At 47.1% G+C, this 15,199-nt stretch overlaps 1 protein-coding gene across 1 annotated transcript in view; it reads right to left on the minus strand.

The window, feature by feature from the left end:
• The window catches only part of LOC139229975 (solute carrier family 28 member 3-like), a 249,072-nt gene that overhangs the window by 142,507 nt on the left and 91,366 nt on the right, over nt 1–15,199 (minus strand). The window contains exons 5-7 of the mRNA XM_070862064.1: nt 7,274–7,351; nt 7,092–7,172; nt 5,898–5,978 (exon numbers count right to left, since the gene is read on the minus strand). Of these exons, the coding sequence (XP_070718165.1) occupies nt 5,898–5,978; nt 7,092–7,172; nt 7,274–7,351 (240 nt within the window). The remainder of the gene's footprint in view (nt 1–5,897; nt 5,979–7,091; nt 7,173–7,273; nt 7,352–15,199) is intronic.

Here is a 15,199-nt window from a genome sequence, read left to right on the forward strand (position 1 = left end):
TATTGCACGCATCCCTAATTTCTTGTTTGATGCTGTCCCCAACCTCACTCCTATTGTTTGATGGTCTGTACACAACTCCCACTAGCGTTTTCTGCCATTTGGTATTCCGCAGCTCCACCCATACAGATTCCACATCATCCAAGCTAATGTCTTTCCTTACTATTGCGTTAATTTCCTCTTTAACCAGCAACGCTACCCACTTCCTTTTCCTTTCTGTCTATCCTTCCTGAAAGTTGAATACCCCTGGATGTTAAGTTCCCAGCCTTGGTCACCCTGGAGCCATGTCTCTGTGATGCCAATTATATCATATTCATTAATTGCTGCCTGTGCAGTTAATTCGTCCACCTTATTATGAATACTCCTCACATTGAGGCACAGAGCCTTCAGGCTTGTCTTTTTAACACACTTTGCCCCTTTAGAATTTTGCTGTAATGTGGCCCTTTTTGATTTTTGCTTTGGGTTTCTCTGCCCTCCACTTTTACTTTTCTTCTTTCTATCTTTTGCTTCTGCCCCTATTTTACTTCCCTCTGTCTTCCTGCATAGGTTCCCATCCCCCTGCCATATTAGTTTAACCCCACCCCAACAGCACTAGCAAACACTCCCCCTAGGACATTGGTTCCGGTCCTGCCCATGTGTAGACCGTCCGGTTTATACTGGTCCCACTCCCCCAGAACCGGTTCCAATGTCCCAGGAATTTGAATCCCTCCCTTCTGCACCACTCCTCAAGCCACCTATTCATCTGAGCTCTCCTGCAATTCCTACTCTGACTAGCACGTGGCACTGGTAGCAATCCTGAGATTACTACCTTTGAGGTCCTACTTTTAAATTTAACTCCTAGCTCCCTAATTTCAACTTGTAGGACCTCATCCCATTGTTTACGTATATCGTTGGTACCTATATGTACCACCACAACTGGATGTTCACCCTCCCTCTTCAAAATGTAAATACAAGTTTACATATATAACACATACATAAATGCATACATACATGCATATACATATATATAATATATATATATATATTACCTGCTCGTGTCTGGACAGGGCTCTGAACCTGTGCCCTTTTTAAGTCTCTCTGGCTGCTGCAGTGTAGAGAGATGTATGTGTCAAGCTTTAGCTCCTAAACACGCTGAGCTATGTTACAACCATGCATCAATTGTTGATCCTATTTGCATGTAACGTTTGAAACTGTTGTGTTTCCATGATACTACCTCGTCAATTAGCTTATGCCACGCTCTTTTCACGTTTGCAGAATGAGATATCTAACAACCGTTCGGAGCAGAGGCGCACCAGACGGGGCACTGCTCAGGTGACAGACCTGGAGGAGTATGCTGCCGCGCTTGTGTGCCAACGAAGCCGTTTGGCCACCACCCGTGGTCTTGCGGAACCCTGCTATGCATCTCGTGAGTAATTTGTCAAACAGTTTTAAAAAGTAATGTAACGTCCTGTAATTATAATGCAATATACGAATGATGTCATGTTGGTGTCATGCATGCAGCCTCTGTGCTACTCTCAGGTTGACAACATAAGAAGCAATAAGAGCAGGGGATGGTCATCTGGCGATCTGTCCCCTTCTCTGTTCGCTCCCCATAAACCCTCACTCCTTATTCTGTTCAACTGCGACTAATGCAGCCGCGACAGCTTTCTGGGGCAGTGGAATCCACATGGTGCATTAATATGTAACATCTCTCGGTAATGTGTACACTTATGTTCTAATGAGCTCAATAAGCTGAAATGTGCTTTGAAGGTCAACCAGAGGCGCCAGTGGTGGTTGCACCTGGACAGGAGGAGCAGGAGGAGGATAAAGAGGTTTCTACCACCACCGAACCAGAGGAGGAGGAGGAGGAACATTTGCTGGATTGCACAAAGCGGCAGGGACCTGTGGCCACCTTTGACGTCCCTATTGAGACAGAAGAGGCACCGGGACCAAGCGGCGTGCAGCCGACAACGCCAAGGCGCATTATAGTGCACACGCCGACCCCACGGAGGTTGGGTCAGCGAGGTCTGCATCATCTCCCATGGACGATCGGTTGGATGGCTTGATCTCCCTGTGCGAGGAGACGGTCGCGATAAGTCGCGAGCATCTCCAGGCCTTTACCAAGTTCACACGGGACTTTGCACAGGTGTCTGCTGAGCATACGGAGGTAGCGAGGCAGACACTTGCACAGTTGCGTGCACAGACCGCCGTCACCAATGCCTTGCAGCATGTGTTGCTGGCTGCGCACGGTGCTGCACCCCAAAGTGTCGTGCTTGGTCCGAGTACCAGCCCAAGCACTCAAGCGAGCCGGGAGGAAGAACTTCCTTCTTACTCAGAAGACGATTCCCCCACTTCGTCTTCCCCTCCAACACCCCACCCCCCCCAACAGCCAAATGTGCCACCATCACCCCCATCACGGCAAGAAGTCTTTCCGTTGCCTGCTGCATGCCAGCGTCGTCTCGGTCTCTGGGGACCAAAATGGGCGGGTGGGGTTAAGATACAGGGGGGAAATGGATCTGGAAGGAAACGTGGCTGCAGGTAGGGATGGTTGGTGTTATTGTTGTTATTTTTATTGTTGTTATTACTGTTAATGTTGTGTTCATTTTATCTTATTGTTACTGTTGGTTTATAGTTGAGGGGGGCACGGTGGGTGGGTCGGGGGGGGTGTTGTTAAAAATGTAAAAGTCTTGTTACATTACTAACATTTTTTATTGAATTTAACAATTGTTGTGCATCGTTTCATAATAACGTAAGTTAAGTTAAGCTAAAACATTAATGCAACTGTTGTACAACAATGACCAGGCCAGGCGAGAGCAGGCAAGATTAAAATATAACTCAACGCAAATGCAACTGTTGTCTAACTGTAACTGTAACTGTGACTGTCCCCAATATAAGTTCATGCAAAGCGTTCATTTATGAGCTGCTGGCGCAACAGCTTTGCAGCCGCGTAATTCCCACGGGGTTTCTCCAGTCTTCTGGAGGGGTTGGTGGGACCATGGATTCATCGTCAGGCTGTTTGTCCTCCCCAAGGTCCTTACCAGCCTCCTCCTCCTCTTCCTCCTGCTCCTCGTCGTCTGCCTTTTCCGCCTCTACTCCTTCTGGAAGTGGACCAGCAATCCCATCTGGCATTTGTTGTCCTCTCCTTAAAGCTAGTTTATGCAACATGCAACATACCACAATAAACTCAGCGATCTGGTCAGGGTGGTATTGTAGGCTGCCACCGGAGTGTCCAGGCATCTGAAGCACTGCTTGAGCACTCCAAATGTCTTTTCAATGATGTTGCATGTAGTTATGTGGCTTTCGTTGTAACGCTTCTCGGCTTCTGTCAGGGGATTACGCAGGGGGATCATGAGCCAACTGGCAAGGCCATATCCTTTATGCCCCAGCATCCAACAGTGACCTTCTGGCTGATTGACAAACAGGTCAGTGATAGCACTCTCACGCAGGATATGCGCATCATGGATGCTGCCTGGAAATTTAGCATTTACTGCCATGATTATTTGGTTGTGGCTGACAACGAGCTGCACATTCAGGGAGTGGAATCCCTTTCTGTTACGAAACACCTCCAGGTTCTGTAAAGGGGCTTTCAGGGTGATATGCATGCAGTCTATTGCTCTCTGCACCTTGGGGAAGTTTGCTATTCTCGAGAAACCCAAAGCCCTCCCAGTTTGTGCCTCCCTGGTCATAGGGAAGCTTATAAAGTCCATCCTGCGAGCGTAAAGGGCTTCAGTCACCTGTCGAATGGAGCAGTGTGTGGCGTGCTGATGTCGCCAGCTGAAGCCTGAAAGGATCCAGATGCGTAGAAGGATAGTGCCACAGTAACCTTTACCTCAAAGGGCAGTGCAGTCCTGATGGTGCTGGTAGACTGCAGATCCCCCTTGATGAGCTGGCATATCTCAACGATGACCCCCTTCTGGAAGCACAGCTTCCTAAGATACATGGTTTCACTCAAGTTGAGGTAAGATTGCTTTTCCCTGTATATTCGTCAGCTGTACGTTTGCCTTCTCTGCCTCCATATTACTCTGCTACCTCTTTGATTGATCCTTTTAGACACCAGCGTGTGAGCAGTTACAAGTAATGGCAGAGAAGCTATAGGCCCCGTCACTAACACTAATATTATCACTTGCTATAAATGCCCTTTTTAGTAATAAAATGCCTAATCTACTAAAATAAAAGTGAATATTATTATAATTATTAAATATAAGTATAAACGTGAGTGGATCTATCTGCAAAAGACTCTTAAATAACTCATAAATTATAAGCTCTTCTATTTTAGTCTTCTCCCTTCCTCCGACATTCAAAATGGTGTCCGTAGTGCATAGTTCTGTGAGGAAGGCCTGGGAAAAGCAACTATTCTCCAGCGATGTTCTCAGCGAGTGATCAGCCCGGCAATGTGTGGGCGATGTGCTGAAAGTTGGGCTGGGCGATGTGTGGATGATCACCTCAGCGATCACCTCGGCGATGTGGGCCGAAAGTTGGGAGGAGAATTTTCCGGCGATGTACCAGCCTAACTTTCCACTTTTCAGTCAAAGTTGATGATAGCAGGCTGTTTTGGGCAATATATGGGCACTAGGCCAGCGATGTGAAGTGGAAAGTCTAGCCCATAGATTTTTGTTAACCAAAGGTATTAAGGGATATGGGGCAAAGGCAGGTATAGGGAGTTGGGTCACAGATCAGCCATGATCTCATTGAGTGGTGGAACAGGCTGGAAGGAATAAATGCCCTACTACTGTTCTTAGGTTTTGAGCACTAGAAAAGGATTTTTTGCCCCGTAGGAACACTCATCACTTGTCCCATTATATTATTTTCTATTATTTGGGAACCAAATTGTAAATAAAATGTTTCATCCTCTTAAGGGGTCTGTAATGGGGAGAAACACCATTGGTGGTTGGTATGGAAGGTGCATGGAGCGAAAGGTGGAAGGAGAGAGCAGGAGGGGAAAAAACAGCTCATAAAAGTGCTGGGGAGCCTGGCTTTTGGTTCTTCAAAGGGAGCTACAATGGTGGATCAGGGGTCATAATGAGGATGGGGTGGGAGTAATCCAGTTGCAGTGGATGATATCCAGTTTCAGTGAGTGATGGGAAGAGGAGTTTGGGAGGGGAGGAGTGGGTGTTCAGGGTTCGAAAGAGGACAGAGGTGAAACTTGCATTACTGAAAACATAGCTGAATATTTATTTTAACTATTATAGGTTTCTCCACTGCTTGGAAAACTCTTCCAACAAATTCCCTAATATCACAGGCACCCCGGCCCGCTGTAACCAACCCAACTCTAAATTACCTAGTATTCTGAGGGCTATTCGACCCCAGGTGTTGAGTTAAAAGTGCTGAAGAACTTGAAGTCAGCTCCTATAATATTACTAAGAAAGTGGTGTCATGTGTTCCGATGAGGACACCCTGTCAGACTTCAAGGCAGGTCAGCAGTCATAGCATGGAAATTAGTCACTGGGGATGAGAGGCAGCAGTAATTGGAAGAGGCACAAGCAAGACGCAGCAATGGTCATCAGGTGGGATTCATCTAACAGGGTCTCTCATTACTGATATGCCAGATGGTCGTCCAAATTTAGGCACCAGAAGCAGTTGACGATAAGCTTTGTGCCTGCTGCCCTTCAGATCTGAGAAGGGCAGGCAGCAAGGCCAGGGGGGGGGCAAGTCCTCTCTGGCCTAAGGCAGAGCTGTATTTCCAACACCATTTCTAGACATAAGGCCCTGCCGGGAGCACCAGAAGCATGAAGGAGGTATGATGATGACCTGAATTGGAAATACAGGAAAGTTCAGGTCACTGCAGATGGAACACAAATCAGATGGGCTCTGTCTGCCTGGTGCCCAGGTAGAGGGGGAAAAAAACTTGGTCCTGCAATGTTTAAAACTGGAAGATAACCGATCTAAGCTCTACTAATCTTATCCATCTGAGTAGTACTCACCTGCCCCAAAAATATGTTGCCTGCTGTCACCATTGACTCTGTGGGAGATGTACCCATGGTAATTTGCATTATCCAGCCAATCTGAACAATGGAAAACAGTCTAAAGTATCACATGGAATATTATTACAAAGAAATTTATAGTGATATTTTAAAAAATTTGTTTTGTACTTTTTGGGAAAGTATAGGTTCAAAATTGCTAGGTACCAAGGTTATAAGGAATAAAAAGACAAAATAAGCCATTATCTAGTAACTGGGTGGCATCTAGATCAGGTTTGAAGATTGTAGGAAGACGGAAAGAAAGGGAAGAAAATAACAGTTTGAGGTCCAAAGAAAGAATAAGTTAAGAGCTTAACTATGGCTAAGTCTTGATCTCAACACGAATGGAAGGAGTAGGAAGGGCGGGTAGGACAGGGTATTTGGAGCTTTGAGGGAATGATAGAGGAAAGAAAACATAAGCACCAATGAAATAGTGGGGATAAAAATCTTCAGCCTTTCCAGCACAATTAACGCCACAACTCCAACAATAGCATTAGTTCCCAGGCGCCAAGGAGATGAAAAAGGGATGAAGAATTGTAACACCAGGTTATCTCCTTTACATTTCCCAGGGATTTCCTGGGATCCTCAAGGTGGAGTGGAGTGCTTGCACCTGAAGCAGGCAAAAGCATAAGGCAGTCATGCAAATGAGATGAGAAGGATTTAACGGAGCCTTCTAACTAATTTTCCTTCTGGTACATCAGACAGGCACCCATTAGCAAGTGTATCCAGAAGAAGCAGGCACTAAGCCTTGAGCCCAGCCCCACTTAGATCTGAGCAGTCTGGGTACCACCATCCAAAAGTTGTGGTTTTCAAAGTCAGCAAGATGTGGATTAGACCTGGAGACATTTTTGGTGCTGTTTTGGGGAAATAGTAAGGTCCCTGCAAACAGTAGCCATTCCCATATCTGCACGCCTTAGGCCTCAAACATTGCTTGATTCTCACCCCATTTTTGGCTGTAGGCCTCTATCAAGGTCAGGTAGATATTATTTTGAATACCTCATTTATGGTTCTCCCAGTGTTGAGATTATCTACACTGATATATGACCTGCCTATTGGCCCATAGCTAATGCTACAAGTTTTAGTTCATTTTTCCCTCTGACCAACAGAGGACAAACAACCAAACTTTAAAATAATTGAAAAGTGTATTCATTTACATACCTTCAAAATGAGCCACTGTATAAATCCAAGATGATATAATATGGAAATTACTGTGCTGAAAAAAATCACAATTGGTAGAACCTAGTGATAAAGTGAAAGAAATTAGAATGTTAGCATTTAAATTGTGGCATCACCAGCTCTTTTTAGGCATCACACAAGTGCAAGGTGCATTTTAAACTGACCTTAAAAGCAAAGAAGTGTTGTGTGTACGCTTCACCAAATATAAATCTTGAACCGGCATCCGTATAATTTAAAAAAATCTGTAACATAATAATTAAATTGTGTAAATGTTTGTTCAAAATAATATGACTAATTATCAAGCGTCATAATTATACATTAGAGTTGCATAGCTAACATATATATGACACCGCAAAAGAAATGTTTAAAAGAACACCATCTTCATCAAGAAATGTTTGGCAAATCTTAATTGTTCACTTACAAATGCATAATGCAGTGATGTAAATCAACAACAAGCATTTATATAGTGACTTTAATGTAGAAAATCTTTTGAAGCCACTTCATAGAGCCATCAAAAAATTCGATGCTGAGCAAAAAAAAGGAATATTAGGAAGAGTGAACAAAGCTTGGTCAAGGAAGGTTTTAAGGAAGGTCTTAAAGGAGGAGAGGTAGGTGGAAAGGCAGAGAAGTTAAGGGAATGATTTTCAAAGAATGTGGCCAAAGCAGCTGAAGACATAACCGTCAATGGTGGGGCCAAGGGAGGGGGAAATGCACAAGAGGATAGAGTCAGAGAAAGAGTTTGTAGGAGGTTACAAAGATAAGGAGAGGCAAAACCATGATGGAATTTCAACTAAAGGATGAAAATATTAAATATTTGGGACTGGGAGCTAATGCAAGTCAAGAAGGCAATGATGATGGGTAAACAGATCATGGTGTGGGACAGGACACAAGCAACAGTTTTGGATGAGCTGGTGTTTATGGGTGGTGACGTTTATGGGAGGCTACTTGGGAGAGTTTTGGAATAATCTACTTTAAGACACAAATATCCTACAGGAAAAGACAAGTTAGATCAGGAGGTAAAACAGTTCCCCCAGAGACTACGTGCCCAAGTTTCGGACCGCGCCTAGAACGGCGCAGCCCCGACCTGGACGCCTGTTTTTCGCGCCACAAAGTGCGCCTAAAAAAAACTTCCGTATTCTCCGGCTCCCTGCTGGTCCTCTGGCCCTCGGCGCGGCGCAGTACGAGCTGTAGGGGGCGGAGCTAGGTCCCTGCGCTGAAAACAGTGCCGGGACCTCTGCACATGCGCGCTACAGTGGGCGCGCATGTGCAGTAGCTCCAGGCGCCCAAAACTGTGGGAGGGGCCCAAAGCACGCAGCCCCTAGCCCTGGACGAATGGCCTCACTCGGGCTGCGTGGATAAGGCTCCTCCTACGCCCAGCTCCTGCTTCCTCCCGACCCGACTCAACTCCTGCTTCCCCCCGCCTCCGGACTGGACCCGACCCCGACCCGACTCCCGCTCCGCTGCCCCACCCCCCTCAGACCGGACCGGACCTGACCCCCCGGACTGGACCAGACCCGCGCTCCCCCCCCCCCGACCTGACCTCCCTCTTCCTCCCTCCTTCCCCCCGACCTAAACCGAACCGACCTCACCTCCCTCCCACCACCCCCCCGACCCGACACGCGGTCCCGACCCAACCCAACGCCACCTACCTGTAAATCTGGTGCTGGGGATGGGCCCAGCCCAAAGTCTTGGGCCTGGCCGGGCCCGGCCCATTCAGCCTCCCCCCCCTTCTCCTTCCCCCCCATTTTCCTTTCCCCCCCCTCCATCCCCTCCCTCCTTCCCCATCCCACCCCCTCCTTCCCCCCCTTCTCCTTTCCCCCCTTCTCCTTCCTCTCACTTCCCTTTCCCCTTCTCCTCTCCCCCTTTCCCCTTCTCCTCTTCCCCCCCTTTCCCCTTGTCCTCCTTCCCCCCTTCTCTCCTCCCCTTCTCCCCCCTCCCCCTTCTCTCCCTCCCCCTCTGCCTCCCTCCCTCCCCTCCCCCTGCCCCCCCTCTCCCTCTACTCCCCTCCTCCCCTTCCCCTCGCTGTCAGAAACACAGAGAGTGAGAGACACACACAGACAGACAGACAAACAGAGAGATTGAGACGCTGACAGAGACACACTGCGGGGGGGGGGGGGGGGGCTGGGGGGGCATCCCAGCATGCTGTTGGAGGGCTCCCGGTGCTGCAGTCGGTAAGTAGAAAATGTTTTATTTATTGATTTTTTTTTTATTATTTCTTATTTGTAAAACTGAAGTGTTTAATGTTTGTAAACTTCCCTTTAAACACCCTCCCCCCCACCCCCCATTCCCTACGCCTGATTTGTAACCTACGCCTGATTTTCTAAAGTGTAGACAAGGTTTTTTCCAGCGTACAAAAATCTTCACTTACTCCATTCTAAGTTAGTTTGGAGTAAGTTTTCACTGCCGAAACTTTGAAAACAGGCGTAAGTGGCCGGACACACCCCCTTTTGAAAAGAAAATTCTGTACCAAAGTGAAACTGTTCTAACTGAGTAGAACTGGAGCAAACTAAATGCCGAGAATTTGAATTTCTAAGATACTCCGTTCTACACCAGTTGCTCCAAAAAATCAGGAGTAATTGAGGCCGAAACTTGGGCCCTACAAGTCTGCAAGAAACCAGGACTACAAAGGACCCTACGAAATGCACATTTTTGGATAACAGGGCATTAAGGATAAGGAGTTATCTATTGCACTGTCGACTCTGTGTGCAAATTAGTAACCATTCAAATTCATCACCACAGCCAATTAAACAAATCACCACATCGATCTAGATGCATTAATTGGACCCCGGCTCAGCGGGAAACTTACTCATACTATGGATATAAATATACGAACACAGAAACACAGAAAGACGGGAAGAAGAACGCAAAGAAGGACAAACAGAGAGACAGAAGGGCATGAAAGAAACAGCACTGCAGAGAACGGACAGAGGAGTCAACCGGTTATGGAACCAATGACCACTAACCTACAATAGCTACAGCCAGGAATGGTGATTGTATGTCTTATGTCGATTTTCTCAGAAGCCTAGTCCTGTAGTTTCTGTAGTTTTAGTCGGTTTTTGTTGCATAATAAAACTGACACTGGGTTAAGCCTAAATTTTGTGCCACGTGTTGTCCTTTCCCACTGTCAGTTCCGAGGTCTAAGAATCAGAGTAAAGTGAAAAACAAACACCCTGCAGAAATTGGCAACCGGCGGCAGGACCTCGGCATTGGGAATAGAAAACCAGGGCAAGAACCCTGAGGGAGGCTTGGTTAAGTCTAAGGTCGGCTAACGTAGTCGAAAAGGATCGAAAAGTAGTTGATTAAGAGTAGCCACCGAGAAAGCCGCAGGTAGTCTGCAAAGGGGTCTCAGGGAGATCCAAGTACTCCCAAGGTCGACTAGGGTAGCCGAAGAGCTCTGGCTGACTAGGGCAGTAGTCGGGGGTAGTCTGTGAAAAAAGGGGGTCTCAGGGAGGCCAAGGGTGATCTCAAAGGCGACTAGGGGACCAGGAGAGAAACAGGCTCTGACAGACCGGAGTAGTCTCGGGTCAAATAGGGTGGCCAAAGAGAGAAGCCTGAGTAACAGGAATCGCAGGTTACTGCGAGTTGGTCTCAGGGGAGACCAAAGTAGTCAGGGTGAATTTCTCAGCTAGAGGCACTGGAAATGATCTCACCGCAGCAAAATGCGATACAGCCCGCGGCTAACAGCAGTCATAGAAAGTCCATGGAGGCTAAGGTAGCTGCATATATATGCAACAAATTGGACATTTCAGCACCGTGGGCACTGTTGTGTATGCAATAACTTAGATTGAGTACTGTTTAACTCCAAGAGGTATGACTTTAGCTCTGCTTTATTAAGGCCCAAAGTGACTAATATACAAAATGGCTGGCCTTTTATACTTGGGCTGCATACACATGCGTGCAACCCAATGGCCTCCAACAGTGACACCATCTTGTGGCTAGTGATCCCAAAAGTACATACATGACAATACCCCCCTCTGAGATATTAACACTCTTTTACAAATTGAGACGGTTTGGTGTTTTACACTCCCGGTCAGTTACGCTTGACCATCTCAGTTCAACTCCAGCCTTGGGTGAGTGTTCAGAGTCTGTTGTAACTGGTGGCTGGGTGGCTGACCTGGTGGGAGTGGCAATGGCCATGTCAGGGATTGAAAGTCCATTTTCATTGAACATGTCAGTGATTGAAGGTCCCGATTCACTGATGACCACTGAGTCCTCTGATGACTGGGGGTAGGTTTGTTGATCATCGATTGTCTCTTCCTCCGACTGTTCCGGTTCATCTGTGTGCCACAGCTTTATCTGATCCATATATTTCCTGCATGTTTACCCATTTTTGAGCTTGACACTAAATACTCTGTTGCCATCCTTGGCCATGACAGTACCAGCGATCCACTTGGGACCCTGACCATAATTCAGCACATATATAGGATAATTTACAGAAATGTAGCGTGACACAGCTGCGCGATCGTGATATCTTTGCTGACTTCGTCTTCTATATTCAACATGATTATTCAAGTTAGGGTGTACAAGAGATAGCTTGGTCTTAAGACCTCTCTTCATCATTAGTTCAACAGGCGAGATCCTGGTAAGCATGTGTGGTCTTGTCCTGTAACTCAGCAGTATGCATGACAGGCGGGTCTGCAGTGACCCTTGGGTTACTCGCTTCATACTCTGCTTTATGATTTGAACAGCACGTTCTGCTTGTCCACTGGATGCAGGTTTGAACGGTGCTGATCTTACATGTTTGATACCATTGAGTTTCATGAACTCTTGAAACTGCTGACTGGCGAAGCACGATCCATTGTCGCTAACAACGATGTCAGGCAACATGACACTGAGATTCTCAATTGTAGCTGTGGATGTGCTGGATAATATTGTACACTCTATCCACTTCGAATATGCATCCACCACAACTAAAAACATCTTCCCCAGGAAGGGACCGGCAAAGTCTATGTAGATCCTGGGCCATGGTTTGGACGGCCACGACCACAGACTCAGCGGCGATTCTGCTGGTGCTTTACTGAGCTGCATGCAAGTGTTGCACTGATGCACACATGATTCCAGCTCAGAGTCAATTCCCGCCCACCATACATGAGACCTGGCGATGGCTTTCATCATTACAATGGCAGGATGTGTGCTATGTAGCACACGTACAAATTTCTCTCTCCCTTTCTTGGGCATAACAACACAATTGCCCCACAGTATACAATCTGGCTGAATAGACAGTTCATCTTTGCGAAGAATGTAAGGTTTGGTCTTCTCGCACATTTGCTTGGGTATGGCAGACCAATCACCTTTGAGGATGCAACTCTTCATCACCGATAAAATCGGGTCCTGGCTGGTCCAGGTCTTAACTTGTTGAGCCATGACAAGGGTTCCTTCACTCTCAAAAGCATCCATAACTAACAATAGGTCCGCCGGTTGTGACGCTTCCACCTCCGGCAACGGCAGACGATTCAAAGCATCGGCACAATTCTCAGTGCCAGGTCTATGGCGAATGACATAATCATACGTGGATAATGTCGGCGCCCACCTCTGGATGCGGGATGAAGCATTGGTATTCATACTTTTCTTTTCAGAGAACAGTGAAATGAGTGGCTTCTGATCTGTCTCCAGTTCAAACCGAAGACCAAACAGGTACTGATGCATCTTTTTAACCCCATATACACAGGCTAGTGCTTCTTTCTCTACCATGCTGTAGGCTCCTTCCGCTTTAGACAAACTTTTTGAAGCATACACGACTGGTTGAAGTTTACCCGACTCATTAGCTTGTTGGAGTGCACAACCAATTCCATATGACAAAGCGACAAAGCATCACAGGCCAAAACTAAATGTTTGCATGGGTCATAATGTACCAGCAGCTTGTTAGAGCAAAGCAGATTAGTGGCTTTCTCAAAAGCTCTGTCTTGAGACTCACCCCACACCTAGTTGTCGCGTTTTCTTAGCAGCAGTTCTAAAAAGGTGCTCAATTTAGGTAGGAAGTTACTGAAGTAGTTGAGTAGACCCAGGAACGAACGCAGCTCCATCACATTCTGCAGCTTGGGTGCATTCTTGATGGCCTTGGTTTTCACGTCCATGGGCCTGATGCCGCCAGCAGCAATTTTCCTCCCCTGGTGCCATAAAGACGCACTTCGAGCATTTCAGTCTGAGTCCCACTTTGTCCAGACGATATAGAACCTCTTCCAGGTTGTTCAGATGTTCCTCGGAGTCACGACCTGTGATCAGGATGTCATCTTGGAACACGATGGATCTGGCAACGGACTTCAGTAGACTCTCCATGTTCCTCTGAAATATTGCTGCAGCCGAGCGAATTTCAAAAGGGGAACCTGTGTTAAATAAACAGTCCTTTCTGTGTGTTAACAAACGTAAGTCTCTTTGACGTCTCGACCAGCTCCTGTGTCATGTAGGCCGACGTCAAGTCCAGTTTGGTGAACGACTTCAGCCCTGCTAGCATTGCAAACAAGTCATCAGGCTTCGGTAATGGGTATTGATATTGTTTCGAAACCCTGTTGATCGTAGCCTTGTAGTCTCCACAGATTCTGACTGTGCCATCACTTTTCAGCACAGGAACAATGGGTCTGGCCCAATCATTAAATTCAACCGGTGATATGATCCCTTCACGCTGGAGTCTGTCCAGTTCGATTTTGACCTTCTCCCTCACTATATACGGAACTGCCCGAGCTTTATGATGGACGGGTCTTGCATCCAAGTCCACGTGGATCTGTACCTTGGCTCCCGTGAAGTTGCCGATGCCTGGTTTGAACAGCGAGGGGAAGTTGCTCAGTACTTGGGCACATGTATCTTTCGCTGATGACAATGCCTTGATGGCGTTCCAATCGCATCTGATTTTTTTCAAGCCAGTTCCTGCCGAACAGCGTTGGGCCATTGCCTGGGACAATCCATAGCGGTAACTCGTGAACCGCACCGTCATATGACACTTTAATTGTGGCACTGTCAATCACCTTTATGAGTTCTTTGGTGAACGTGCACAACTTGGCATTGACTGGACTCAGCCTGGGCTTCACAGCCTTAGTATCCCACAGCTTGTCGAATGCCCTCTGGCTCATTATCGATTGACTCGCCCCCGTGTCCAGTTCCATCAATACCAGCACCCCATTAAATTTCACGTTGATCATTATCGGTTTGCTCTTAGTTAGGGACGAGTACAGTCCATACACTTCCTCCTCTGGTACCTCAGATTGCGTATCTGGATCCGCGTTAGTCTGACCATCATCCTCCACGTGGTGTTTCGCAGCACGCTTGCTCATCTGCGGACACTTGCGCTGGAGATGCCCCACTCTCAGACAGCCGTTGCAACTATATTGCTTAAATCGGCACTTTTGGTGCCGGTGATTTCCCCACAACGCCAACACGGAGAAATCGGATGCATTCCCGCTGGCCAACTTTGGGCATCCACAGGTTTCGCGTACGCAGTCGGGTAGGCCCTGCAATGTGCCGCTCTGCCGAACGCCAAATCAATCATATTTACAGTACTTGCCAAGTTTCGATTTTTAACTGATATCTGCTTTAGATTTCTATCTGTTGTCATGCATGACTGAGCGATTGTGATGGCCCTGTTCAAGTCCGACGTCTCCACCGGCAGTAGTTTACGCAGGATCACCTCGTGGTTGATGCCGATTACAATGAAGTCCCGCAGCATGTCTGCCAACACAGCCCCGAACTTACATGGTCCCGCTAGATGTCTCAGGTCATCAACGAATTCCGCCGCATTCTGGCCCTCTGAGCGAACATGCATGTAAAATCTGTATCTCGAGATGCCTTCTTCTGGCTTAAGATCGTCCTGTACCAGTGTACACAATTCTTCATATGTCTTCTCTGTTGTACTCACAGGCATGAGTAGATTCTTTATCAGACTATAAATCTTTGGACCGCAAACCGTGAGGAACACCGCCCGGCGCCAATCTGCGTTGCCGACCTCCTCCATTTTGTTCGTCACGAAGAACTGTCTCAAATGGCTCACAAAGTCTGCCCAATCTTCTCCTTCCAAAAATTGCTCCAACAATCCAATTGTGCTCATTTTTGCATGCAAAAGTTCTTGTTGCCTCGTCGCCAAATGTTGTGTATGCAATAAC

This window comes from Pristiophorus japonicus, chromosome 1 (assembly GCF_044704955.1).
Source record: "Pristiophorus japonicus isolate sPriJap1 chromosome 1, sPriJap1.hap1, whole genome shotgun sequence".
Taxonomy (NCBI): Eukaryota; Metazoa; Chordata; class Chondrichthyes; family Pristiophoridae; genus Pristiophorus; species Pristiophorus japonicus.